This window comes from Zonotrichia leucophrys, chromosome 8, assembly GCF_028769735.1.
Source record: "Zonotrichia leucophrys gambelii isolate GWCS_2022_RI chromosome 8, RI_Zleu_2.0, whole genome shotgun sequence".
Lineage (NCBI taxonomy): Eukaryota > Metazoa > Chordata > Aves > Passeriformes > Passerellidae > Zonotrichia > Zonotrichia leucophrys.
Genome location: NC_088178.1, coordinates 2,926,474 through 2,952,932, shown reverse-complemented (window position 1 = coordinate 2,952,932; position 26,459 = coordinate 2,926,474). Strand labels below are relative to the sequence as shown.

General features: G+C 53.8%; 1 protein-coding gene across 1 annotated transcript in view; it reads left to right on the top strand.

Moving 5' to 3' along the window:
* The window catches only part of CACNA1E (calcium voltage-gated channel subunit alpha1 E), a 146,226-nt gene that overhangs the window by 102,737 nt on the left and 17,030 nt on the right, over window positions 1–26,459 (top strand). Inside the window, exons 20-40 of the mRNA XM_064720512.1 lie at window positions 924–1,021; window positions 3,870–3,926; window positions 5,144–5,728; window positions 5,837–6,111; window positions 6,711–6,870; window positions 7,382–7,511; window positions 7,992–8,051; window positions 8,296–8,402; window positions 13,296–13,307; window positions 14,563–14,659; window positions 15,759–15,919; window positions 16,277–16,414; window positions 16,943–17,144; window positions 17,796–17,960; window positions 18,447–18,557; window positions 19,986–20,069; window positions 20,152–20,277; window positions 21,127–21,192; window positions 23,498–23,589; window positions 23,717–23,882; window positions 24,081–24,208. Coding sequence (XP_064576582.1) covers window positions 924–1,021; window positions 3,870–3,926; window positions 5,144–5,728; window positions 5,837–6,111; window positions 6,711–6,870; window positions 7,382–7,511; window positions 7,992–8,051; window positions 8,296–8,402; window positions 13,296–13,307; window positions 14,563–14,659; window positions 15,759–15,919; window positions 16,277–16,414; window positions 16,943–17,144; window positions 17,796–17,960; window positions 18,447–18,557; window positions 19,986–20,069; window positions 20,152–20,277; window positions 21,127–21,192; window positions 23,498–23,589; window positions 23,717–23,882; window positions 24,081–24,208 — 3,020 coding nt within the window. The remainder of the gene's footprint in view (window positions 1–923; window positions 1,022–3,869; window positions 3,927–5,143; window positions 5,729–5,836; window positions 6,112–6,710; window positions 6,871–7,381; window positions 7,512–7,991; window positions 8,052–8,295; window positions 8,403–13,295; window positions 13,308–14,562; window positions 14,660–15,758; window positions 15,920–16,276; window positions 16,415–16,942; window positions 17,145–17,795; window positions 17,961–18,446; window positions 18,558–19,985; window positions 20,070–20,151; window positions 20,278–21,126; window positions 21,193–23,497; window positions 23,590–23,716; window positions 23,883–24,080; window positions 24,209–26,459) is intronic.

Genomic DNA, 26,459 nt, shown 5'->3' with positions numbered 1-26,459 from the left:
GCAGCATCAATTAAGAGAGCGCTGAGTTTTTGAAAAGGCTGAATGCTCGCTAATGACTCCTAATGACATTCCTTGCTCGGGAGACACAGCCGTACTCATTAAAGCAATCCGGGTTCTGCCGGGGTCATTCATGGATGCCTTACCTCCCACTCGGTCTGGGGGATGCCAGTCTGGCCCCTGTGGCTGTGAAGGAGGGAGGGCCGAGCTGGTCTGTGCTGTCTGGGGTTGTCCCATCGTGCTCAGCCCAGCTCCTGCCTGGAGTGGGCTGGGTTCACTTTTGTGAGCAGCACTGATGCCTTGGAGAAGATCTGGGGTAGTGGGGAACCTGCATCCCCATAGCACAAGGGAAATAAAGTGCCTCTGGAAGTGATGCCTTAAAATTTTATATTTTTTCAAATCCTGTACTGCATTACTGCGCAACTCTAAACTCCACATAGAGTGATAGCTGCTGTCTTCACAATTTGTTCAGACAAAACAATCCCTCTGGGCCTGAAACTCAAGGACACCCTACAGCCTCAGGCCCCAAAAAGTATGAACAAAAGGTGAAATGGGGGGGAGCAAACTGAGGGTAAATGACTTCATTACCTGAAGCTGTAATTGGAAGATTAGCCCATGATATGGAAATGGACCAAACTTATAATTGTCTAAAAGACTTATGACCATTGTCCATCCTGGGTGTAGCTGCTCTGTGAGGATTTTGGCTGCCCAAAGTGTGCCTATTGAAGGCCTTTAATAAATACTCACTTTATTCTCTTAACCTTGTTCTAGGCAGCCGCTCCAAGGCATCAGAAGTACAGATCCCCCTCAACCCCTCAAGCCTTGGCATCCAGGGTTGCCCTGCACATCCCTCACTGCTCGCAATGGCTGAGTTTTCCCTCAGAATCCCAACACCCCACTGAGCAATGCCCCTCTTATCTCTGCAGGACGAGCAGGAGGAAGAGGAGGCCTTTAACCAGAAGCACGCCCTGCAGAAAGCCAAAGAAGTCAGCCCCATGTCTGCCCCAAACATGCCTGCTATCGAGTGAGTGACTCCCCAACACCCTCCTGGTGACCCCCCCTGAGCCCAGCCAGGCTCAGCCTGGCCTGGCTGGTTATGGGGGGCTGCCAACAAGAAAAAAGGGGTCCCCATATGGGGCGGAGTCCCTCTCTGGGCATCTTCCTGAAGATGGATGGAGGTCTAGGAGTGTGCTCCCCATGAGCAGCAGTGCTTTTGGAGAGGTGGCAGCTCTCCAGGGAGCTCCTGAAATTGCCACCCTCTACACCAAGCTGCAGCCTCAGTGCTTGGGCATGGCAAAAATATGCTAAAAGAGGCTTTCTGCCCCAAATATAGAGCTCAAGCACTCGGGGCTGATGGTAGGAGGCTGGGGGAGGAGGAAGGTATCTCGAGTTATTCTTGAGGAGGGATGATATTTGTTCCTGGGGAGTGTTTCTTCATGGCAGAGCTGCAGGAGAGCAGCCGGGGCTGGGGGAGAAGGGAGCAGTGGTGTCACAAATCTCCCTCGGGCTCCTTCCTTGGGAGCCAATGCAGTCAGGAAAGATGGAGCGGGTTTGTGAAACCATGTTTGATTGTTCAAAAATTTGATTTGGGTGCGAAAAAAAAAGCCCCAAACCACATAAACCTCCAGCATGGTGTTAAGAAGCCTTGTCTCTGCATTTCAGCAGGAGAAATCTCTGTTTTTTCCTTCCTAGCTGCCTTTTTTCTCTTTATTTTGCGGTGTCATATGGTCTAAATCACATAAAACTTTCAAAGTCAACATTGGAACGAGGCGTTTTGATTTGTTTCCCAAAACAGTACATTTCAGTACAGCTGAAGGGATTATTTTATTTTTTTCCTCCTTTTTTTTTTTTTTTTTTTTTTTTTATAGAATCCCTTCCCAGGGAGTTTTAGGTTTTGTTATGCTTTGAAACCCAGCCAAGCTTGTACAAGGCAGAATCTCTTTGCAGATTTGCTGAGAGAAACTGCTGTCTTCAGGAGAGGGCTGACCTGGGGGGGTCAGAGGCAGCCTTGGGAATGGCCCCCTCCCTGGTTTGGCAGTGATGGGATGCTGTGGGATGCTGGTTTTAGGGGCAGCAGGAATGGGGTGTGCTTGTAATGCCTGCCTGACCCCCCAGCAGCCACAGATTTTACCCTGGATTGGGGCTGATGTTCATAAAAAATCTGTCTGCACAAGTACTAGGGGGGTTAGGGGAGAGGTGGTGGAGTCTATGCTGGCTCTGTTTCTGGATACCAGTGGGAATGTGTTGGATAAAGTGAGGGAATGGAGAGCTTTGGGCAGCGGGAGAGGCTGAGGAATGGACAGATAGGAGAGAGGAAGAGCGGGAGATGGAATATATTAGGGCAGTAAAGGATTTGCCCACACTGCACATTCCTTACAGAGCTCTCTAGTCATTGCCAGACAGAGCTGGTTGGGAAAACAGATCTTTTCAACCTTTCCTTGTTGTTCTGGTGGCGTTGAAGGGGAGCCATTGATATACATGGGGCTTTTTTCCAGCTCCTCCCACTCACCAGGATGGACTGGGCTCAGGAGATGCCATGGGTTAGGCTTGATGATGTAGTCAGCCTCAGGTCTGGTGTGCTTTTGGTGGTGCTGAGCTTGTGGAGGGACAACACAGAGGTGGCCAGGGCAGAGCAGAGCTGGCCCAGATGGGAGCTCAGAGCCGGGCCCTGCCTTTGGTGGCTCCATTTCCCCGCAGGTACCTGGTGCATGCAGGCTGGCACGGGCATTCCTGCTGGCAATGTGGGCATGGATGGGTGTTCCCACATGGCCAGGGATGGTGTGGGAGCTCTGTATTTGCACAGCTGGGTGCAGCTGGCTCGGGGCTGCCAGCTGGGCACTGCGCGCGTTGAACAATGCACCGGCATGCATTGGTGCTGGACGTGCTGCGTGGGTGTGTCTGGAGGCTCTGCAGATCATTGTGGGCATGCTGTGGGCGCTGGCAGCTCCAGCCCTGCCTCCAGCATGGCACTGAGGCCTCCCCACGCACGGGGATCCATGGAGACCATAAGCACTGGCATGACTGGAGCGGCTCTCCCGTGAGCTGGGAGGGCTGAGGTTGTTAGGCCTGGAGACCTTGGAGCACCTTGAGAGAGCTGAAGAAGGATTTCTGACAAGGTGATTTTTTGATAAATGATAGGACAAGAGAGAATGCCTTCAAACTGTTGGGAAGTGAGCCTGCCAGAGCTCAAGAAGCATTTGGGCAGTGCTCTCAGGCACATGGTGGCATTCTTGGGATTGTCCTGTGCAGGGCTGGGAGCTGATTGAATGATCCTTGTAGGTCCCTTTGAGCTCAGGATGTTCTGTGTTTCTATGATTGTATATTCTCAGGGCATTGTTCTTGGAGCTGTGTGTATCTGAATCCTTACTATGCTGAGGCAAAGGTTAATGCCTGGAATCTCAGCCTGCCAGCCCTGTTAACTTGCTCTGTGTGGGGGCTGCTTGGGTGGCAGCAGCTCTGTGGCATCTCAGCTTGGCCTTGTGCCTTGTGTTTGCTGGGGAAGTTCACGTTCCTCTCTGTGCTCCCAGGGCAGCAGCAGCTCATGGTGGTGGCTCTGAGCATCTCAGGGCTGGTTCGATGCATTGCTCCCGTGTTTCTTGGGAGAGGTGAATTTGGAGCAGTTTGAGACAGAGGTTAAGTATCCAAGGATGTCTCAGAGGCTCTGAAGGACTGGAGCCTGCACTGGCGTGGGGAAGGCTCCCAGGGAGCAGAGTGCCAGCTGGAGTGTGCCAGCCTGTGACCAGCGTGCCCGCGGGGGCTCACCGTGGATGCCCAGGGCCAGGAGGAGCCCTGCCCAGGGAGGGGGGACAGCTCTGTGCGCTGCCCACACGAGTGGAAGGAGGGGATTGAACCCGTTTGTTTTTCCTCCGCAGAAGAGACAGGCGGAGGAGACACCACATGTCGATGTGGGAGCCACGCAGCAGCCACCTGTATGTGGGCGGCGGGGGCGCGTGTCCGTCTGTGCCTCCTGTGCTGTCTGTGCGTCCGTCCGCGGGGCCGGGGCACGCCCCGCTCCCCTCGGGAGTGGGAATTCATTGTGTGTGTGTGTGTGCTGTATCCGTGTGCCCCGTTTTCCCCGTGCACAGTGCCACGGTGCCAGTGCCCGCCCGTGGCTCGCTGCCCGTGGGTTTGCAGTGGGGTGTGAGCAGTGCCCGTGCCCATCTGTGCTCCTGGGTGTTTTCCCTGTGCCGCGGGGGTGTTGGGAAGGGCACGTCTTGTCTTCTCCAGGATGTTGTTTTTACCATTATGCAGAGGTTTAGTGGTGTAGCCCAGAAGCCCAGTGCAGCTCCTTCCCCTCAAAATTGCTGCTCCTCAAGCCTCAGGGCTGGCTTTGTACCTGGGATGTGCTGGGAGAGAGGCGAGGAGAGGTCCCTGGGTGCAGCAAGAGGGCTTGGCCCGTATTTAAGGTGTCCACACAAGGGGAAGGTGGTCTCTGCCTGTCTGGGATAGGGCAAACCAGGATGCTGGCTGCTCCCAGAAGCTGTACGTGCTGCCTGAAAGCTTCAGGGCAGCAGTGAGGCTGCTGGGGCTGGTCACCCATCAGCCTGATGCTTTCTGAAGGGACGCAAGCACACTCCCAGCACCAGAGGGACACTGACGAACCACCCAACTGTCTATAAACTTGGCCCTAGCCTTCCCCCTATGACTAGCAACCCTCCTAACAGGACTACGAAACCAACCTTCCGCCTCACTAGCGCACCTCCTACCAGAAGGTACCCCCACCCTATTAATCCCAGCCCTCATCCTAATCGAAACAACAAGTCTACTTATTTGCCCATTAGCACTGGGTTTATGCCTAACAGCCAACCTCACAGCAGGCCACCTACTCATCCAACTCATCTCCACAGCCACAACAGCCCTATTCTCCACAATACCAGTAGTCTCACTCCTAACCTTCCTAGTCCTCTTCCTACTAACCATCCTAGAGGTAGCAGTAGCAATAATCCAAGCCTACGTCTTCGTACTCCTGCTAAGCCTATACCTACAAGAAAACATCTAATACTCAATGGCACACCATTGAGCCTGTAACCCTGGCGGTGGTGCTTCCTTGTGCCTGGGGTTCCCAGATGAGATCCAGGGTGGGTGTTTCAGTGGGGGGACGCTGAGGGCAGCCGGGATGGTGACCCCTGGCCGTGCCCCGTTGCAGGCGGGAGCGGCGGCGGAGGCACCACATGTCGGTGTGGGAGCAGCGCACCAGCCAGCTGCGCCGGCACATGCAGATGTCCAGCCAGGAGGGCATCAACAAGGACGAGCCGCCCCTCATCAACCCCCACGCCAGCATCTTCCGCAGGAAGAGACCCGGGGAAGGAGTCACCCTGGAGAAATGCGCCGAGGAGCAGGGCAAGGCAGAGCGTGAGGGACCTGAGCAGCCGCTGCCAGGGGCCAACCCCGGCGGTGGGGAGGAGAGGACATCGCCCCGGGCCAAGCGGGACATGTGGCAGCAGAAGTCTTGCCACGGGAACTGTGAGCCAGGAGAGCAGGACGGGGCAGGAGGCAGCGTGGAGGATAGGGCGAGGATGAGGCAGAGCCAGCGGCGCAGCCGGCACCGCAGAGCCCGCGTGGAGGGCAAGGACACGGCTGGCATCCTGGGGAGCCGCTCGGCCAGCCAGGAGATGGGGCTGGAGGAGGCCAGCGCTGCCGAGGGGACACAGGATGGGGACCAGCGCGGGGACGTAGCTGCGACAGAGGCGCTGATTCCCGGGGAGCCAGAGGCGAGCGGGGAGTCCATCAGGTTGGTACCTGCAGAGGACATTTGCAATCCTCACAGCTCCTCAAATTCTCTCCATCTCCTGTCCCCATATCTTCTCACACCTCCTTTTCTCCCCTGTCCCTACTGCAGGACCAACGGGGTCCCTGTTGGCGACGCCGATCTGATTGGCTCTGCCAAGAGGGGCAGCCCCCCACACGTGGCAGCCGAGCTGTGCCAGGGGAGGGCGGGCACGCTGACGGAGCAGGAGTGCAGCAGCCCCGACACGAGCGAGCAGGCGCTGCTAGATCCCAGCCGCAGCGTGAGCCGCAGCGAGCCCGACCTGTCCTCCATCACCCCCAACACCGAGAAGGCCACCGAGAGCACGGCCATCATGATCGATGTGCACGACTCCGCTGTGGTACAGAGTGAGGACCCCTCTCTCTTTCCTGAGCCCCTCTCCCAGCCCTCGGGGACCCTGTGGGGGTGGAAAGCCGCTTGTGTGGGTTGTCCTGTCTGCATCCATCAGCTGGCAGGATCTCCGTGCTGCTCCTTGCAGCACCTCACCCCGGTTTTGCAGGGGGACCCAAACACCGATGCGCCAGCATCCCCTTTCTTACCTCTTCCCATCCACCCCTTCATCTGATCCATCATTTCTCACCACCCCTTCATCCAGTCCATCATTTCCCCTTCCTCTCTGCCTGGGCAAAACTCTGGCATTCCCTGTTTTTCCTGGAACATCTGTAGCCTCAGGCAGCTCACTGTCACTCAAACCCCTTAGCAGCATCCTGGCTGTCAAGGTGAGCTGCTTTAAACAGTGTTATTAATTAACCAGCAAGGTGAAAAGTGGCCTTGTTAAACCCATTTTATCTGCTCCATGCCAGCAGCTGGTGTATTTTTTTCCTGCCTAGTCCCTCTCCCTGTGACAGCACAGGGATTCAGAGCAGGAATTCAGAGGGGGTTGGCAGGGACACCCCAGGGTGTTGTCTGGGTGCAAGGTCGGGCAAAGGCTCTCGCTTTCCTGCAGTTAGCAACAAGACAGACGGTGAAGCCAGCCCCTTAAAGGAGGCTGAGACCAAAGAGGACGAGGAAGAAATGGAGAAGAAGAAGAGGAAGAAGGAAAAGAGCGAGACGGGCAAAGCCATGGTGCCGCACAGCTCCATGTTCATCTTCAGCACCACCAACCCGTGAGATCTTTTTCACTCTGGGGCTGGGGAGGGCTGCAAGGGGAAGGACCCCCAGACATCACCAAAACCAGGGAATCCCTGTGAGAAGGGAGATGAGTGTCTCACTAACAGGCTTGATAAGCAGCCACAGAGCTCCCCAAGCCCCACATTGCTCTCTCTCTCTGTGGCATGGCTCTCTCCCACACTGCTGATTTCTAAACTGGGATTTTTTTTTCTTGCTTGTTATATGTACCTGCAGTTTTCTGCTGCTCTGTAGCTCTTCCCCAGACCCAGCAGCCTGGAAGAGTAAGCACCCCAATTTCTTGGGGACTCTCCCTGCCTGGCTGTGGGGCTGAGACAGCTGAGGAGAGGGACCAACAAGCCCAAACACCCCTTGGGCTCCCTTCTTCTGCTCCTCAGGCTTTGCTGCCCATCTCCCCACCCTGGAAAGCGGCATCACAGGGTGGGCTTTGCACAAGGGCTGTGGCTGTGTCCTGCCAGGGGCTCACGGGTGGGGTGTGTGTCCCTGCAGGGTGAGGAGGGCCTGCCACTACATCGTGAACCTGCGCTACTTCGAGATGTGCATCCTGCTGGTGATCGCTGCCAGCAGCATCGCCCTCGCCGCCGAGGATCCCGTCCTCACCAACTCCGACCGCAACAAAGTGATTGCAACCCCCTCCTGCTCCCCCACCAGGGCAGGCAGGGCTCCTGCAGGGTTTGAGGGATCAGGGCAGCCCATGGTGGCACATGCATTGTGCTGTAGGATCTGATTTTTTCCCCATCACGTTCTGTTGTGAACCGTGGGAGTCACCCCCAGCTTCCCACACGTGGGGTTTAGAGCCTGGGGGGAGACCAGGATGCCTGGTCAGCTGTAGAGTGCCTTGGACTGGGGAGATGCTGGTACTGGTGTGGGACAGGTGATCCTGGCTAGCAGTGTCATTTCCAAGCCATTTGCATGGGGAATGGTTCCCTCCTGCCTGCACAGGCTGGGTTTGGGGCTGCCCTGAACTCTTAGGGACCAGGTTGGGTTTGGGACAAGCAAACCAGCCCCATTTTGCCCCACAGCCAGGCAAGCTGCTGTGTCTGAGTGGGCAGAGTTTGCTCAGCAGCAGCTGCAGAGCACCTGTGCCCTCTGTCTGCAGGTGCTGAGGTATTTCGACTACGTCTTCACTGGTGTCTTCACCTTCGAGATGGTGATCAAGGTAAGAGCCCTGACAGGATGCAGCTTCCCTGGGAAATAGCTCAGTTCTGCAGTTCTGGTCCTAAATTTAGAAGGTGGAGACCTTAAAGTCTGGTTCTCAGCAGTGCTGGTCCAGAGTGCTCAGCACCTCCTTTATCAGCCCTGAGGCTTCCACAAAACACCAAGTCCTACAGCCGGGACACTGGGATGTGTCTGCAGTGTCCCTGTCCCCCAGCTTGGTTTTTCTCTCTGTATCTCCCCTCCAGATGATTGATCAGGGCTTGATCCTGCAGGATGGCTCCTACTTCCGAGACCTCTGGAACATCCTGGATTTCATCGTGGTGGTGGGAGCGCTGGTGGCTTTTGCCTTGGCGTAAGTGGCCCTTGTCCCTGTCAGCTCCATGCCTCCCCTGGGCTGGGCTGGGCTGGGAGAAGGGTGAAATTGTGTGTTATGGCTACTAGACTCTGATTTTGTTTTGTATTTTATTTCTGGTACGACTCCTGGCAGTGGTGTGTGGCTGTTCCAAAGATGTTTCTCCTGGTTTGGCAGAAGCTGATGAGAAAGCAGGCAGGGAGCAAGGCTAGGCAAGCTGGAGATGCTAAGAAGAAGTTTCTAGTGCAAGTGGATTTGAAACAGAGCAGAAGGGACTGTTAGAGACGGGGGAAATGGCCTAAAGGTGCCAGAGCTGGAGTTACACACCTGTCATGCATCTTGGGGTGCACAGAGACAGCAAAAGCTGCAGCCTGCAAGGTGGAGCTGCCCTCTGGAAATGGTAGCCCTGGCTGGTGACTTTTCCCTCTGGTCTGAGAGGGACATTGCTCTGGAGCCCTGCAGGAATGGAGATGAGGCTGGTGGGGTTTGTGCCATCATCCTCTGAGGCATCACAGAGAGGGCTCTGTGCTTGCCCTGCAGCATCCCCACTGAGCATTGCTTGGAGATTGGGCCCTGGCACTGAGCTTGTGGCACCTGTGGCTACTGGGGTGTGCCATGGAGGGCAGGAGCACGCAGGGATGAGTTTCCTGCTGCTCTGATGTGCCCTGTGCTGCTGGCTGGGGCAGGGGGTGCTGTGACAGCATTCACAGGGGTCTCAGGATGAGGGAAGAGATGAGGATCTGACTCCATGTTTCAGAAGGCTTGATTTATTATTTTATGATATACATTACAACTATACTAAAAGAATAGAAGAAAAGGTTTCATCAGAAGGCTAGCTAAGAATAGAATAGGAAGGAATGATAACAAAGGTTTGTGGCTCAGACTCTCTGCTTGAGCTAGCTGGGCTGTCATTAGCCATTAATTACAAACATCTAACATGGACTAATCACAGATCTACTTGTTGCATTCCACAGCAACAGATAATCAATGTTTACATTTTGTTCCTGAGGCTTCTCAGCTTCTCAAGAAGAAAAATCCTGAAGAAAGGATTTTCCATAAAAAATGTCTGCGACAGGGTGCAGTGAGCTCAGGGAGGGATGTGTGGTGCCAAGGTGGTGCTGGCAGGGAAGGGGCACTCCCTGGTCCATCCCCAGGGCTCTGCTTCCCCGTTGCAGAGACAGGAGCAGAGAGGAGAGGCTCAGGCTCCTTTGTCACGCTGTTGTTCTCTCTTTGTGCCTGTGACACTGGCAGCAGTGGCTGCTGACAGGGGAGGACGGGAGCCTTGGCCACAGCTCAGGTACCGTGGGGGGCTTCCTGGATGGATTACAGCCCATAATCCATCCCTGCCACCTCACCCTAGAAGGGCAGCAGCTCCTTCTCCTGGTTCTCACCCACTTGTGCCCCTCTGGCTCATTGCTTGTGCCTTCCTCATCCTCCTTACCCGGTGCTTCCAGCCCTGCTCTCTCCTTGGGAAGAGCACAGGAGAATTCAGCTCGCCCAGCACAGGGATAGAGCAGCCCCTGGGCAGGGCAGGGGGCTGAGCACAGACCCCAACATGGGGAAGGGGCTGGGGCAGGTTTGCTGCCTGGGGACAATGCTCTGAGCCTCTGGGAGGCCACACAGGCCACCACGAAGGTGGATGGAGCATCTCCAGGACATGGCTGATCCCTGCTCTGCCAGGACAGCCCCTCAGCATCAGCAGCCTGAAGATGCATTGTTTGAGTAGGAGGACAAAGGAGCCTTTTCCTTCCAAGGCAACTTCCATCAAGAGTTTTGATGGCTGAAGGAGCACAGGTTGTTGGCTCAGCCTGCTCCTGGGTGGAGGGGTGTCTTCACCTGTGGTGTTTGTGAGAATCCCCAGGACAAGGTGAGAGATGAGGATTTGACTCCATGTTCTCAGAAGGCTGATATTATATTATATTATATTATATTATATTATTACATTATGCTATACTAAAGAAAGAGAAAGGATACATCAGAAGGCTAGCAAGAATGATAATGAAAGCTCCTGATTGACTCAAAGAGTCTGACACAGCTGGCTATGATTGGTCATGAATTAAAAACAATTCACATGGAACCAATCAAACATTCACCTGTTGGTAAACCATGTCCAAGCCACATTGCAAAGCAGCAAACCCAGGAGAAGCAAATGAGATAATTATTGTTTTCATTCCTCTCTGAGGCTTCTCAGCTTCTCAGGAGAAAATCCTGGACAAAGAGGATTTTTCAGAAAATGTCATGGTGACCCTCACCAGTGCACAGGAATTGCTTGCTGTCCCCTTGCCCTCGCCCCACAAGGGTGGCACAGTTCCTGTGGTGGCCCTGCAGCTGGCAGGGGATGTGGGGGAGCTGCCTGGCACCTTCCAGCCCTGCTTGGCCCCTGCCTGCTGAGGGAAGGACCTTCCCTCTGGGCATGGGGCAGCTGAATTCTCGAGGGTGAAGGTGTGTGGAGAAGGCCTTGGCATCTCCACACACACACAGGTTTGCAGTGAGCACTGGTGTCTCCTGCTCTCTCCTGCAGCTGTAGCTGGGCAGATGCTGAGCTGCTTGTGCCATGGATGGGGATTTTGTCCTGTAAACCTGCAGGATTGTCTGTCTGTCTGCCCCGCCTCCAGCCTGGCTCCTGCTGCAGGAGATGAGCTCATGGCTTGGGCAGTGAGGGGAACAAAGGCCTCACGGTGATTTCTGATGGGTTCATGCATTATAAAGCATTTCTAAGAACACCTGCCTCTGCCCTCGGCAGCCCAGGGAGCTGCAGGATATTCACCAGCTCTCCGTGTCCCAGCCTGCCACCCTCCCTCCCAGCCTCCCTCCTGCTCCCCAGGGGAAAACTCTGGTGCTGATGTTCCAATCTGTCTCCTTTTCTTCTCCCTCCATGAGCTCTTTGATGTGGGGCCAGGGCACGGGGAATGTTCTCCTTCTTCTCCTTCTCCTTTCTCCTTCTTTCTCCTTTCTGCTTTTCCTTCTCCTTCCTCCTTCACTTTCTCCTTTCTCCTTCTTCTCCTTCTTTCTCCTTCTACTTCTTTCTCCTCCTCTTCTCCCTTCTCCTTTTTTCTCTCCCTCTCCTTCTCTTCTTTCCCCTTCTCCTTCCTCCTTCTCCCTCTCCCTCTCCTTTTCTTTTCTTGTTCTCCTTCTCCTTTCTCCTCCTTCTCCTTCTTTCTCTTCTTTCTCATTTCTACTTCTCCTTCTTTCTCCTACTCCTACTCCTCCTCCTCCTCCTCTCCCTTCTCCTTCTCTCCTTCTCCTTTCTCCTTCCTCCTTCTTTCTCCTTCCTTCTCCTTTTCCTTCTCGTCCCTTCTTCCTCCTTCTCTTCCTCCTCCTCCTCTCCTCCTTCTCCTCTTTTCTCATTTCTACTTCTCCTTCTTTCTCCTTCTCCTCCTCTTCTCCCTTTTCCTTCTCTCCTTTCCCCTTTCTCCTTTCTCCTTTCTCCTTCTTCTTCTCCTTCTCCTTCTCCTCCATGGTGCTGGGTGGGAGCAGCAGTGCCTGTGGAGTGTGGTGATTACCTGGATGAGACCAGCTGGTGCCTGAGTCCAGCACTTCCCAGCAGGAATTCTGGGGTGTTCCATGCAGGTTTCCTGCCCCTCCTGCCTCCCCTCTGCACTCTGGTTTTCCCTCAGGGGTGGCTGTGGAGCACAGCAGGAGGTTTGGAGCTGGTTCAGCAGTGCCACATCCAAATCTCTGACCACCAAGTGTCCACCCACAAAGCCATCTCTCTGTGAGCCACTGTGGCTTGTCCACTGCTCCCTCAGAGGCCACAAATCCTGGGAGAGGCTGTCTCCATTCATCTCTGGCTCTCCATGTGGAAAGCTAATCCATCAATCCATGCACAGCCTAAATAAAAAGCTGTAAATCTCCAAGGAGTTTGAATTAAATTAGCTGAAATAACCAGAACCACAAGTAAAGACCCTGCTGGCTTTTGCCTCCCTCTGAGGCTGCAGTTCTCAGCAGTTTTGCAGAGCTGTCCAGGGCTGGTGGAAAGGCTGGTGCAGAGTGGTTGGCCAGTGTGGAGCCCTGGGTGTGCAGGCGCTGATTACCCAGCAGAGAAGCTTCTTTCCTTGCAGCATCTCCTTGTGCCCACTTGGTCTGGAAGAAAGAAGGACCCCTAGGTACTGCAAAATAACCTGGTGTGGTTATTTTGTGGTTACCTGCAAAATAACCCTGAGGCAGGTCAGGGCACCACAGAAGTGCTGCAAAGTTAAGTTGTCACCTTTTCAGCACACCTCCCACATTCTGGACTGACACACAGCCAGGGAGTGGGGTGAGTTTGATGTGTTTTAGGAAAAATTTTGCTTACAGGCTTTGCCCCAAGTGCTGAGCACTCTGTGTGCACGTGGCAGGGACTTGGCTCAAGCAGGGACAGAGGTTTGGTTACAGCCAGGGACCTTGGAGCCCACCTTGTCTTGTCCAATTGGAGCATCCTGCTGGCTTGCAGGAGACCCTGCACTGCAGCTCAGGCTCAGTGCAGCTCTCAGTGGAGGTGATTGAGCAGAATTTGGATGGGAACTATTGTGGCTTGCAGGTGGGTTCCCTTGCAGGCACCTGCCTTTGGCTCACTGACCCCACAACTCCAGCTGAGGAGCACTATGCCTTCCTGCTGCTGCCCACTGTCCCACTCCATGCAGCAGAGCTTTCACCACGTGCCCCCCACCCAAAACCTCCAGCCGGGAGGGCAGGAGGGGCTTCTGGAGGAGTTCCTCCCTGGAGATGTGCCCCATCCTGAAGGCTACATGGTCTACACACTGTGCCTTTCTCTCAGGTCTGGGGTGGTGGGCAGCTACTGCAGGGTCCCCATGCAGCTCCCCTGACCCTTTTCTCACCTTCCTCCTCTCTTTCTTTCTTTTTCCACCTCTCTGCTGGTGCTGCTCGCTGGCTGCTGGGCTGGATCGCCGACAGGAATGCTTTGGGGTAACTATGGTGCTCCTGGGAATGCAGGGGGGTGGCTGCAGCTGGAGCTCACTCTGTCCCACACCTGGGCTGACCCTCAGCTGCGTTTTCAGGGGCTGCAGCACGCTGCTCTGCAGGCACTCCTGAGGGCTGAAGGGATTCCCCATAGCAGGTGTCAGACACTGCACTCGGGTGACCTTGGTGACAACTTGCACCAGATGAGTGCTGCCTCAGTCAGATATCCCAGGCCTTTATCCAGGCTCTCTTTCTGAGCAAAGCAGCGAGTCCTAGGTCTGTCTGTACAGTTGCTTCCCATGCATGTGAGGGCTGTGCTCCTAGGGAGGGCTATTAATTAGTGGTTTTGTTTACATCTCGTAATGATTAAGCCCATTATTGTACTCCCTGTTGCATTAACCCTCGCCAAGGAGCTGTGTAATTGGGAGCATCTGTTGTTGCAAGTAATTTCCTTGACGTTTTTCGAGGGTGCCTGGTGGAGCCAAGCTGTGCCACCTTCACCAGGACCTCGAGATCCAGGCTTTGGTTAAAAAAGAAAAAAAAATCCTACCTGTTATGGTGGTATTGTGATTAGGGAATAATCATCATATGCAAGAACTGAGGGTCATGAGGGGGCTTTTAAAGAATTCTCCTGGTAAACTCTGCCTCCCTCAGCTGATTTGGGGTGAAGGCAAGAATAGCTCTGATCTGGGGAGACCTTTGAGACCCTCCCAAGGGTCCAACCCCTGTGCCTTAGGGACACCTTCCACTAGACCAGGCTGTTTAGGGCCCCATCCAACTTTGCCTGGAACACTTCCAGGGATGAGGCACCCACAATTTCCCTGGCAATGTGGGCCCCATTGAGCAAACCTCCCTCATTTTATTCTGCATTTCTCGCAACGGGAAGGAAATAATTGCAGCGGCGGTGACGCTGCACAAGCCCTGTTTACAAACAGTGTGTGCCTGTGCCCTGCAAACCTCCTGGCACTGTCTGCCCCAGCCCTGGCACTGCTTCCCACAGTGAGGGGTTTGTTGAGGTCACTGGAAAGGTGCTAATCCCAGGGAAAAGGGGATTGCCTGGTTTTCCATCTCTGCTGTCTGTTGGAGGAGCCGCGTTGAGGTGGGCTGAGAGCTCAGCAGTGTTTGTGCCCCTCCTGTTCCCATCTTCACAGGTGCTGGGGGGGTGTTTTCAGCAGTTCAGCTCCCCGGGGCACCCAGGTCTACAAGGTTATTGTCTCTCTGTTCCATTTTTGGGTGTGTGTGCCTCCCTCCAACGTGGCAGGACCAACAAGGGCCGGGATATCAAGACCATCAAGTCCCTCCGTGTGCTGCGGGTCTTGAGGCCCCTGAAAACCATCAAGAGGCTGCCCAAGCTGAAGGTAACCATCTCCTGCCTCACATCCTCTTCTCCTCTTCCCTGGGAGCAGGGACCACCCCAGTGATTTGTTTGTGAGCAATAAACAAGTTTTTTTACAAAGCTTTTGGGGTATTCTAGGAGCCCTTCGTGTCTGGAGGTGCAGGGAGTTCTTGAAAGCAAGCCTGGAGCACTGCAAGGTGTCCAGAAGTAGTTCCTCTGCCAAGGAAAGTGGGGCTTGAGTGGACAAAGTGGAGCAAAGCCCAGATGTTCTCCTGAAAAATAGGCTGCCCTGGTTTTGGAGAGCTCAAATCTCTTTGGGAAGTTTTTAATCTTTCCCACCAGAGCAGGTTGCAAACAGCTCAGGGTTTTGTGTGCTGTGCTGTCACAGTGTTGTACTGGAGAGGGATTTCCCATCTCAATAATTGGATTATTTCTGCATCACAGGTAGGATTATGAATTTCCCTACCTTAGCTGATGGGGTACAAAACCAAAAAAAGAGTATGAGAATGAGGAAGCCCCTTTTTTTCACTTTTAAGTGGTTCGGCTGATTGATGAGACCTGGGTGCCACCCCAAAAACATGAGGGTTGACCCCAGCTTTTCTTCCTGATCAGTGGATGGAGTCAGCCCGTGTCAGTTCCTTTCTGGAAGTGCCTGTCTCCTGCAGGGATACAGGGATAAGGAAAATGAAACGTGATCCCATGAAACAGGAATAAGGACAATCCCCACTTGAAGTGCTGTGAGAGCCAGGGCTGAGAGCACTAAGGAACGTGCTGTTCTGGCAGGCAGAGGTATTTGCTCTGTCCTGCTATTGGGGTGATGCAAAATGATGAAGTGCTCGCTAATTAGTCTTGAGTGCTGCTAATTGCATCATTAGGATGGTCCCCCATCTGCTTCCCTGGTTGCAGAGAACACTGAGGACACAAATATCCATCCCTGGTGCTGTCTCAGGAGCTGCACGGTGCCTACACGTGTGCTGTGGGTGCTCTGGGTGTTAACCTCGTTCACAAAATAACTTTTGGCCTGGGAGAAGTCCCAGCTCTTTCCCTCTTTTCCCAGCAAGTAACCTGGTCTTGGTGCAGGTCTGTGGGTTCCCCAGGGTGAGCTCTGCCCTCTCTTCCAGGCTGTTTTTGACTGTGTAGTGACATCTCTCAAGAACGTCTTCAACATCCTCATTGTCTACAAGCTCTTCATGTTCATCTTCGCCGTCATCGCCGTGCAGCTCTTCAAGGGGAAGTTCTTCTACTGCACTGACAGCTCCAAGGACACACAGAAGGACTGCATGTGGGTGCCCTGGGGGGTAGCTCTGGTGCTTCTCACCACTCTGGCAAGGGCAGGGCACTGGGCTGTGTCTGCTGTGGGTCCCTGTTAAGTCCTTGCTCCTGGGGACAGCATGGGCTGAGCCCCATCCCCAGTGCTGTGGCCCATCCTTCTGTGGGGTGCAGAGCCCTTAATTTGCTCCTGTTCTTTCCTTCTTCTCTCTTCTGTTTTACCTTCCCCTCCTCTCTCCCCTTCCTCATGGCTGAAGGGAGGAGAGGTGACCCCTGCACACACCCATGCTGCCCCCAGGGTTCAAGCCCACCATCCCACACTCTGGCAGCCCAAAAACCCCAAGGTCACTGCTCCCTGTCCTCCTTGCAGAGGGAACTATGTGGACCACGAGAAGAACAAGATGGAGGTGAAATGCAGGGAGTGGAAGCGGCACGAGTTTCACTATGACAACATCATCTGGGCTCTGCTCACCCTGTTCACAGTGTCCACGGGCGAGGGGTGGCCCCAGTGAGTATTCTGCTCCTCTGTCCCCTCCCATAGGGGTGGTCACCCTGTTGGGGTGGTCAGGTTACACCCAGTGAGACTGAGAGAGGAGCTGCTGGGCTGGGAGGTGGAGAGAATAACAAATTACACCAGCACAAGAGAGGTTTTAGCCCTGCTATGAGGCTGGAGCCGTGGCTGGGGTTAGCTTCTTCCTTAGGGAGTGAATGATGGAAAATGCCTTTTCTGTGTGGCCTGGAGATATATTTGAAGTCAATATTAGGGATAACGGTAGGACTGGACCTCTCTAAATGCCTGTGTGAGCTCGGGCAATATTTTTTTCTCTGTGTGCAGAGCACAGGAAAATCCATTTTCCATCAGGGACGCGGCAAAGCACCGTAAAACAAACTGCAGCCATTTAAAAGGGTCATCCTTGAAAGCAGATTAGGACAGAGCTTTACCTTGTCATTACACAAGAGTGGACAGACAGAGCTGGGTCCCGTTGGAAGTGATGGATGTACCCCTGGTTGCTTTTCTCCACCTCTCTGCCCACAGGGTGCTGCAGCACTCGGTGGATGTGACGGAGGAGGACCGCGGGCCCAGCCGCAGCAACCGCATGGAGATGTCCATTTTTTACGTCGTCTACTTCGTGGTCTTCCCCTTCTTCTTTGTCAACATTTTCGTTGCTCTCATCATCATCACCTTCCAAGAGCAAGGGGACAAAATGATGGAGGAGTGCAGCCTGGAGAAGAATGAGGTATGGTCTGGGGAGGAGGAATGAGGACATTTCCATGGGGCTTTCAGCAATTTGGGAGCTTGGAACTCCCTTGCTATGGAAAAGGTGAGAAACCCATGAGGCTGCTGCCTTCCAAAATCACGAAGGAAGGAATTGTGGCAGCCACCAGCACCTCCCTGTAGTATTTTCTGGGGTCCCCTGTGGCAGGAAGGAATGATAAATCTGACTCCATGTTCTTAGAAGTCTAATCTATTATGATATGGTATGATATGATATGATATTTATTATATAAAAGAATACTATACTAAAACTATACCAAAGAATAGAGAAAGGATACTTACAGAAGGCTTAACAAGATAATAATGAAAAACTCGTGACTCTCTCCTCAGAGTCTGACACAGCCTGACCGTGATTGGTCATTAAGTCAAAACAATTCACATGTTGGATAAACAATCTCCAAAGCAGCACAAACATTCCAAAGCATCAAAACACATTTCACATTCCAAAACAGCAAGACACAAGAGAAGCAAATGAGATAATATTGTTTTCCTTTTTCTCTGAGGCTTCACAGCTTCCCAGGAGGAGAAATCCTGGTGAAGGGATTTTCCAGAAAATATGATGGTGACATTCCCAGGTGTCTGTGGGAGTCTGATGGGCATTATTTTGTTGCAGAGGGCCTGCATTGACTTTGCCATCAGCGCCAAGCCCCTGACGAGGTACATGCCCCAGAACAGACACACCTTCCAGTACCGTGTGTGGCACTTTGTGGTGTCCCCGTCCTTCGAGTACACCATCATGGCCATGATAGCCCTCAACACCGTGGTGCTCATGATGAAGGTGAGCTGGGGCTCAGAGGGAGGCTGTCCCCTTCGTCTGGAGCAGTAGCATCAGTCAGGATGTGGGAAGAGGGAATTTTGGTTGTGGAGATGCTTTGAGACAGTGGGTGATTTCCCTGGGCACATCCCCGGGAAACAGCACAGGACCCAAACTGGAGGTGGCACCTTTTCTAAAGGAAATGACCCAAATTATTTAGACCTCCTAACTACTGCAGGCAGGCCTGGATTTATTCTGTGCCACCTTCTTAGAAGGAATGGCATCTGTCCTGGGAGAGGGGTGGAGAGAGCAAGGAGATGTTCTTGATGCCCCCAAGGCAAGGAACATGGAGCACCACAGGCCTGTCCTGAGGGAGGGGTGAGGAAAAGAAGGAATTCTGGAGGCAGCCAGGGGCAGCAAACGTAGGCCATGTCAGGTCTGTGCTGGGACAGTCACCAGCCCCGAGGCTGGCAGGCCCCTCCTGGCTAGTGCTGTCTCTGTTTCCATCAGTACTATTCTGCTCCATACACCTATGAGCTGGCCCTGAAGTACCTGAACATTGCCTTCACCATGGTGTTCTCCCTGGAGTGCGTCCTCAAGATCATTGCCTTTGGCTTCCTGGTGAGTGCCTGCTCCTGTTCTTTAGGAGGGTGTTCATTTGCACTTTGTCAGTGTGAAAGAAGGAAGGGAAGGTGTTAATAAAGTGAGGTTGCTGCTACTTATTTTGGATCCTGGGCTGAAAGCTGCTTTTGGGCTGGAGTTCTGTGGTTCTCATTGCACTTCCCAGTGCTGGGGAAAGCCACACTGTTGTTTTACTTCTTGCCTTGTGCTCTGTGCCTGGGCTGTGCATGTTCTGTGCTGCTCCACATGCTGGGGGCTGTGCTCCCTTTTCCCCACAAGTCAGGAGATGCTGCTGCACTTCTGTCCTTGTGCTGTACCCAAGCAGCAGTGAGACCTCCCTGACAGATTCACAGTGCTAAAACTCCCAGCTGCTCATTTGGTATCTGAAACCACGGATTGCTGTTTCTACAGCTATTCCTTGCTGCTTATGGGACACAAAGCCCACTGCCAGGAGGGTTTCTAGCCACCCTCCTTGCTCCCAGTAGCACCAGTCGTGGTCATGTTTGGTGTTGTGCCAGCTGCTGTGTGTTTGGAGTTTGTCACAAACAGGACAGGGATACATTCCTTGAGTTTTATTGCAGCATCAGCCTCATTACATGGTTGAGACAATAGAAAGATGGCAAAAGCTCACATCTTGTCAACAACAGCCAAATATTTCTTTGTTACAAAGCATTTAAAAAACTTTCTAGCTAATAGCACATTGCTAAAGCTTACAGATGATTGTTCTAGCCAATCATTAAAAGCACATTTACACCTGCTTCATACAATGCTTGCTTGTCTGCTCTCTATTAACAATACACAATACTCCATTATTAAGCTTAAAACCTTCTACTATCTTTCTAAGCATATTTTTCTGCAATCCTAAGGTCTGTATTAGCCAAGCCTAAAACTCAAGCTATTGTTTCATGTCCTTGCTTGCTGTACTATTGTAACATTTTCTACTTTCAGACTTTGCAGCTGCAGGTAGTTTTAATTTCTCTGTTCTTTCTGTTTCCAAGGCCTGCTTTTACAGCTTTCTGAAAATCTTCTTACCTTTACTGTTTCCCACACTGCTGCACAAACAGCAGGGGCTGAGATGTGTCCAGGTGTCTGTGAAGAGGAGGGCAAAGCATTCTCCTGGCTGTGAGGGTCAATGTGCCGAGCTGTTGCAGGCTGACCTAGGCTGTGGCTGCTTTTCCTGCTCCCATTTGCCAGGGTGGTCTGTTGGAGGCATGAATCATCTCCCAGGAAAAGCTGCTTGCTGCAGGCATGCTCAGGTCTGCCGTTGTCTCAGACACAGGACGGTGTTCCACACTGTGGCTGCATACAAATGGGCTCTGAGGTCTCCACCACTGCCCATGAGCAGCTTTGGCCCGTGGCCCAGCACCCTTCAGACCTGCCATCCCTGAGCTCAAATCCACGCTCCCTCTCTCCCTCTTTCCTTTGCAGAATTATTTCCGGGACACCTGGAACATCTTTGACTTCATCACGGTCATCGGCAGCATTACGGAGATCATCCTGACGGACACCAAGGTGAGGCAGGGGCTGGGAGCAGCGGGCTGTGGAGGGGTGCTGGGAGCCCCCAGCTCCCTCTGACCCTCTCATCTCCCCCCAGCTGGTGAACACCAGCAGCTTCAACATGAGCTTCCTGAAGCTTTTCCGGGCTGCCCGGCTCATCAAGCTGCTCCGCCAGGGTTACACCATCCGCATCCTGCTCTGGACCTTTGTGCAGTCCTTCAAGGTCAGTCTCCTGTGTCCTGGCCTCTCCCCAGGTGTCCTGGTTTAAGGCAAATTTGGGAGAAAACCTCCAAAAGGGGGCCCCTCCAGAAAGCAAACCCACATGTGCCCTTTCCCCTAATCCTAACCCTAACCCTCCCCAACTGGTTTGGGAAGGATTCCTTGGGGAGAAGTGGAAAGAACCTGTTTATTTAACAGGCAAAGCACCCCCCAGCACACAAAATCAACAATACCAGATGACAAAACTCTTTCACTGCTCCGAAAAAGATGACAAATTCAGAAAGTCTGTCTTGTGGGTGGTCGCTCTGTTATCAGTCCCTCCAGCGCTGGGGCAGCTGCTGCAGCCACAAGGTGCAAACTCTCAGTGTTTCCCAGGTCCCAGTCTGGAGCAGCTTCAAGTTGGTCCAAAAAAGGGAAAGTAAAAACAGTCCAGGGAAAAATTCGACTGCTTAGCTAAACTAACTAATGAATAGAAGCAAAAAGCAAGAGCAAAAGTAAAGCAAAAAGCCAAGCAAAAAGCAAAAGCAGCATCATGTACTGCCCCGTCCCTGTGTCCCCGCCAGCCATGGGGGAGCAGCTGATAACAAAACCAAAACAAAACATTCACTCTTCAGAGCCAGTCTTGAAGGCACAGAACATAATATCCAGCATAAACAGAACACAGAAATAGGGATACAAGCATCATAACATCACCCTAGGACACCAGGCCACAGGGATGTGGTGCTGCTCCCAAATACAGGCTGTTCCCAAGGCCTTGTAGGAGAGATGGAGCAGCACAGCTCACCTGTGTGTGCTGTACTCCTCTGGGGCTGGACCTGTGATAGATGAGGTGACTCATCTGCTTCTCTTGCAGGCACTCCCCTACGTCTGCCTGCTGATTGCCATGCTTTTCTTCATCTACGCCATCATTGGGATGCAGGTGAGACAGACGCGTCCGTGTGTCCCCCTGGCACAGACAGTGGCACTGGCACGTCCCCAGTGTTGCACACAGGAGCCAGCCTTGTGTGCAACACTGTGCCAGGAGGGTGCTGAGGATGGAACAGCTTCTCTGGGAGCTGCAGGGCCCTGGGGACACTGCCATGGCCTTGTTCAGTCCAGCTCCACAGCTGGTGCCTTTGGAGCTGTGGCCCTGGGGGCTCAGCTGGGTGCCTGCCATCCATTTGTCCCTGTAGCTGTGCTGCTGTCAGTCTGTTTGGGTGCTCCCCTTTGGGGCCCTGCCCTGATCTCCCAGCTGCTGGGGGGTCTGCAGAGCAGGGGGAGGCGTCAGCTGGTGAGTAAGAGGCACGTGAGCCAAACCCTTCAGCTCCACACGTGCTGCAGGGCTGGCTCGCCTCTGCTGTGACTAAATCCCACGCTGGAGATGTGACAAAGCATCCTCTGGGGATGTGGAGCTGCCCTGTGAGCTGCCACAGTACCCAGTGCCTCATTTTGGGGTGACAGAGGCCCCTGGCTTGTGCTGCTTGGCAGCTCTGCTGTTTAGGATCTTCCAGTGGCTGATTTTTGCCACCCTGTCCTACTCACCTGAGCAGCAGCTCCAGGTGTTCTCCTAAACAGCCACCATCTGACTCAGCCCCCCTCCCTGCCGGGTGGTAGTATTAGATTTATTTTTTTTAATTTTTCTTTTTTTTTTTTTTTTTAACACCATTGTGAACAAATCCCCAAGCAGTAAAGTCTGTGGGCGTTATTTGAGCAAAATAGCTGGAGGCAGAAAATATTCTACAATTACACATTCCAAAAAACCTGTACAGGGAAAAAATACTCTGCAGTTGGTGTATTTTTAGGTTCAGGGAAAGGGGAATAAATATTTAACAGTAATAACAGCACATATTTCCAATTTGAGGCACTTTACTAATGTCTTAGCACAGCTTTGGCTGAGGGTTGTTGTTAGATTATTGCCCATGGTTTGATCTTTGCTGCCTCTCCTGGCCATGGGGATGGTGGGGTCTGTCCCTCCATCCCTGAGCCCTTCTCCATGCTCTTTGCAGAGCTGTGCCTCACCCCAGCATCACAGACCATTCCTCCAGCAATGGAAAATCTCCTGGGAGTGTCCAGGAGTGTGACCCAGCACCCACCCAGGGCAGTGGGACCTTGTCCCTGCACCTCCAGTGTGGTTGGGGTCGCTGGGTGCCATGTGGTGCTCAGATGGCATCGAGGGATGGATGGATGGATGGATGGATGGATGTGGAATGGTTGGACTGAGCTGATCCCAGGCCCTCCATGCTCCTGTTTCCATGGCAGCTCAGCCTCTCTCAGCCTTTGCCACCCACAGCAAATCCCTGCCAAGGAGAGCAGAGTCTCCTTCCCCCATGGCTGCCTGGCACCAGCTCCTTGGCACACTGGCTGTGCACCAGCCTGTGTTTGCTGGGGCACTTTTCGTGCAATCACACAGTCAGAGGATGTTTTGGGTTGGAAGGGACTTGAAAGGCCACCTTGTCCAGCCCCATGGCAGGGACATCTCCAGCTAGATCAGGTTGCTCAGAGCCCTGTCCAACCCAACCTGGAATGTTCTCCAGTGTAGGAGCCACGGTGGTAGGACAGTCAGGATGGGTGGAGAGCAGAGATCTCTGCAGCCAGGTCGTGGAATTTGTGGTTTATTGCAAAGGGCCTGGGTGCAGGGCCCTGCTGGGAGCTGCCAGGCACAGCTCAGAGCAGGCCTGAGAGAAGAGAGGGGGAGAGAGGATGAGAGAGAGAGAGAGAGAGTAAAAGAGGATAAGAGCATAAGAGGGTAAGAGAGCGAGGTTCCTGTTACAATGCCATAAATCTTCTTTTGTGCTGAATATTCTAATTCTCACTAACCAATCTAATACAAGATACAAATCCTATAGCATTTCCATACAGCCTATAAGAATCATTACATTACCACACTGTGTTACATTTTAAACCCTAAAAACTCCTCTTTGGGCCCCTTCTGCCAAGCTGTAGGGTCTGCTCTGACCCTTGGGCCTGTCTGCAAGCAGAGGGTGTTGTTTCCTTAAAATGGGATTACCTTCAGCTGGCCACACAATTGTTTTCCAGTTGTTCAGTAACTGAGGGATCTCAAAGCTTGCTTTCATTTCAGTCTCACTTATAGTTTCTATATTCTCAAAATCTTTTGCCAGGCAATCACATTTATAAGGCTTTCCTGTTTCATCTTCCCCAACACTCAAGCAATATGAACGTGCAGCTGCTTCCCTGGCTGAGGAGCTCTTGCCTGAAGAGCTGAGCACTTTTTCTGCCTTCTGCAGGTTTTTGGCAATATCAAACTCGATGAGGAAAGCCACATTAACAGGCACAACAACTTCCGCAGCTTCCTGGGCTCCCTCATGCTCCTCTTCAGGTGAGCAGCCATGGAAAATGTTCCTCTGCATGCCAGAGATGTGTGTAATGTGGGCAGGTCACGGTGAGGTTTCTCCTGGGGGCATCCATGCCACCAGGAGCTGCTGACAGGGCTGTGTTGGGGACAGGAGTGCCACTGGAGAGGCGTGGCAGGAGATCATGCTGTCCTGCCTGGAGGGCAAGGGCTGCGAGCCGGACACCACGGCCACGTCCGGGCAGAACGAGAACGAGCGCTGCGGCACCGACCTGGCCTACGTCTACTTCGTGTCCTTCATCTTCTTCTGCTCCTTCCTGGTGAGTTGCCTTCTCCTCTGAGGGCTCTGGGGATTCCCCTTGTCAGCCATCATGTCATCTTCCATCACCTTCCCACAATCACTCCTTCTCCTCTTCCTTTCTCTGCTCCCTCTCCCCCACTTTCCCCCCACTCTCTCCCTTCTCTTCTCCCTCTCCCCTCACCTTCCTGTCTCTCTGCCTTTTCCCTCTTTGATTTAGATGCTCAACCTGTTTGTGGCAGTCATCATGGACAACTTTGAGTACCTGACACGGGACTCCTCCATCCTGGGCCCTCACCATCTGGATGAGTTTGTCCGGATCTGGGCAGAGTATGACCGAGCAGCGTGGTATGTAGCCAGCTCCTTCTCTCCCAGCCAACCTCTCAGAGCTGGTTTTAAACCAGGGTCTCTGTGTTCTCCTACTGGAAGTGTAGTTCTCAGTGATGTCTGGGACAGTCAGGGTGTGCTGCTGTCACCTGTGGTCATTGCAAGGGCAGCAGCTGGTTCTTGTGCTGGTTGGTGGCACAGGCGTCTTGGGTGATGTTCAGTTTGCCATGGGGTGTTCATCCTGAGTGCTGGACCTTCCTGCTCTTCCTCTCCTCCCTGTCCAGCAGGCAGATCCCTCTTGGCCTCCTTTCCTGTCCCCAAGCACCAGCTGGGAGCCTTTGCCCTGAGACTGGCTCCATCCCTTGCTCCCCAGCAGCCACAGCCCTGATAACAGCAGGGCTGAGCAGGGCTTGTTCCCACCACGGGGATCTGCTGGGTTCCAGCCAAACCACCTGCACAGCACCTTGTTTGGGGTATGTTTGGGGAGCTGTGTCCTGTGCTGGCCAGCCCACTCACCCCTCTGAGATGGGAGGGCTTTGGCTGCTGCACTCCTGCCCTTGCTGATGAGGACCTTGGAGAGCAGAGCTCCTGTTTGGAGGCACAGCCTGTTCCCAGCAGTGGTGGGGGCTCACAGGGTCCATACACACCCTGGGTTGGTAGATTTTGGCTCTGCTCCTCCTGCTGCTGCTGCTGCAGAGGCCTTGCTCTCCATTGCTCCTTCTCCTCAGATGGTCCCAAGCATCCCTAGTGCAATGGGCGACCTGTGGCAGCTCTGGGAATGTGTTTGCCCTTCACTCAGCCCCAGCCCCACCAGGATGCCTTGTGTGGCCCCTTCCAGAGCCTGAGGACTCCATGGGGCCATGATCCACCACTGCCAGGGAGCCTGTGCCATCCTAACTCTTGGTCTTGGCACCCCCTCACACTCCCTTTGGAGACTCCTTGCCTCCATGTCCTGCCCTCAGGAGACCAGCCCCAGCCAAGGTATTTTTTTCATGCCCAATATCAGCTCCAAGCAGAGACAGGAGAGGAGGTGGAGCCGTGAAACTCCCAGCTGCTAGCTGCGGGGTGGCTCTTGGGATGGTTTTCTTCACACTGGGCACTTGGTGGTGGCTGGTGGCCAGTTTATGATGGCCCATGATGGAGCCACTGTAAAACAAGCCTGAGCTGTTCTGTCCCTGCCATGTGCCCCTCTGATTCCCTGAGCAAGCCATGCTTGTAGCCAGTGCTTAGGGGACACAGGAGACAGTTTTGGCAGCCCTGGCCCCTGTGCCAGGCCAGGAACGGGTGAGTACATCCCAACAGCTCCCAGCGCATCCCAACAGCACATGGAGCTCTGCTGGGGACAACACCCAGCACCAGGGGGGAGCAGGGATGGGGTTTGGGGTCTGGTTGGTTCTTCACTTCTGGCCAGCAATGGAGAGGGGATGGGAGAGGATGAGGAGAAAGAAACCAGAGGCAAAGGCGCCTGGGGTCGGACGGTGATGCCGCTCTTTGCCTCCCCGCCTGGTTTCCCTCCCAGCTTGTCCAAGGATGCCCGGGAGGCTGCAGCAGCTGCACCTCAGCACTTCCACCCCACGCTTCCCCAAGGGCTCTGGGCTGGAGCAGAGTGGGGAGCTCAGCATCCTGCACCCCCTCCTGCCAGCTCTGTGCCTCAGCTGCTTCCTGGTCCCTGCGGTGCCAGAGGATACGGCCGTATCCTGGGATGGCTGCATCTGGCCAGATGTGCTTCCCTGGGAGGAAAGGGGGGGTGTGTGTGTCTGGGGAGGTTTGCTTCTCATAATGTGCACCCTTGGCAGAGCTGGGCTGGTGGTCAGAGCACGGGAGTGGACTGGAGAGCCACAGCCAGGTGCCACAGCCAGCAGCTGGTCACATTATCCCTCCCTGTCTCAGGTTCCCCAGATCTTGGAGGCACGAGTGGCTCAGCTGCCAACCCCACTGGGACCTCGTGGCTCTCAGAGGGTTGGCTGTGTGAGGACAGGGGCTCTGGTGATGTGGTGGAGCACAGCTCCATGGCTTAGAACTCCACCAAGCTGCAGGCTCACCCTGTGTGAAATCCAGGGGTCAGGGGCACAACGAGGAGGGGTCACCACCAAAACTGTCCTTCTCCAGGGTGAGGATGGGACAGTGTGAGGAGATAAGAGCCAGCTCTCATGGTGGAAAAGGCAGTAGCTGATGCTCACAGCTTTTTCTCCTCTCTGGGTCTGACAGAGCCAGAAGGAGAAGAGCTGGGGGTCTGGCCCCACAGACAGCCCCAGCATCCCCCCGTTAAGCT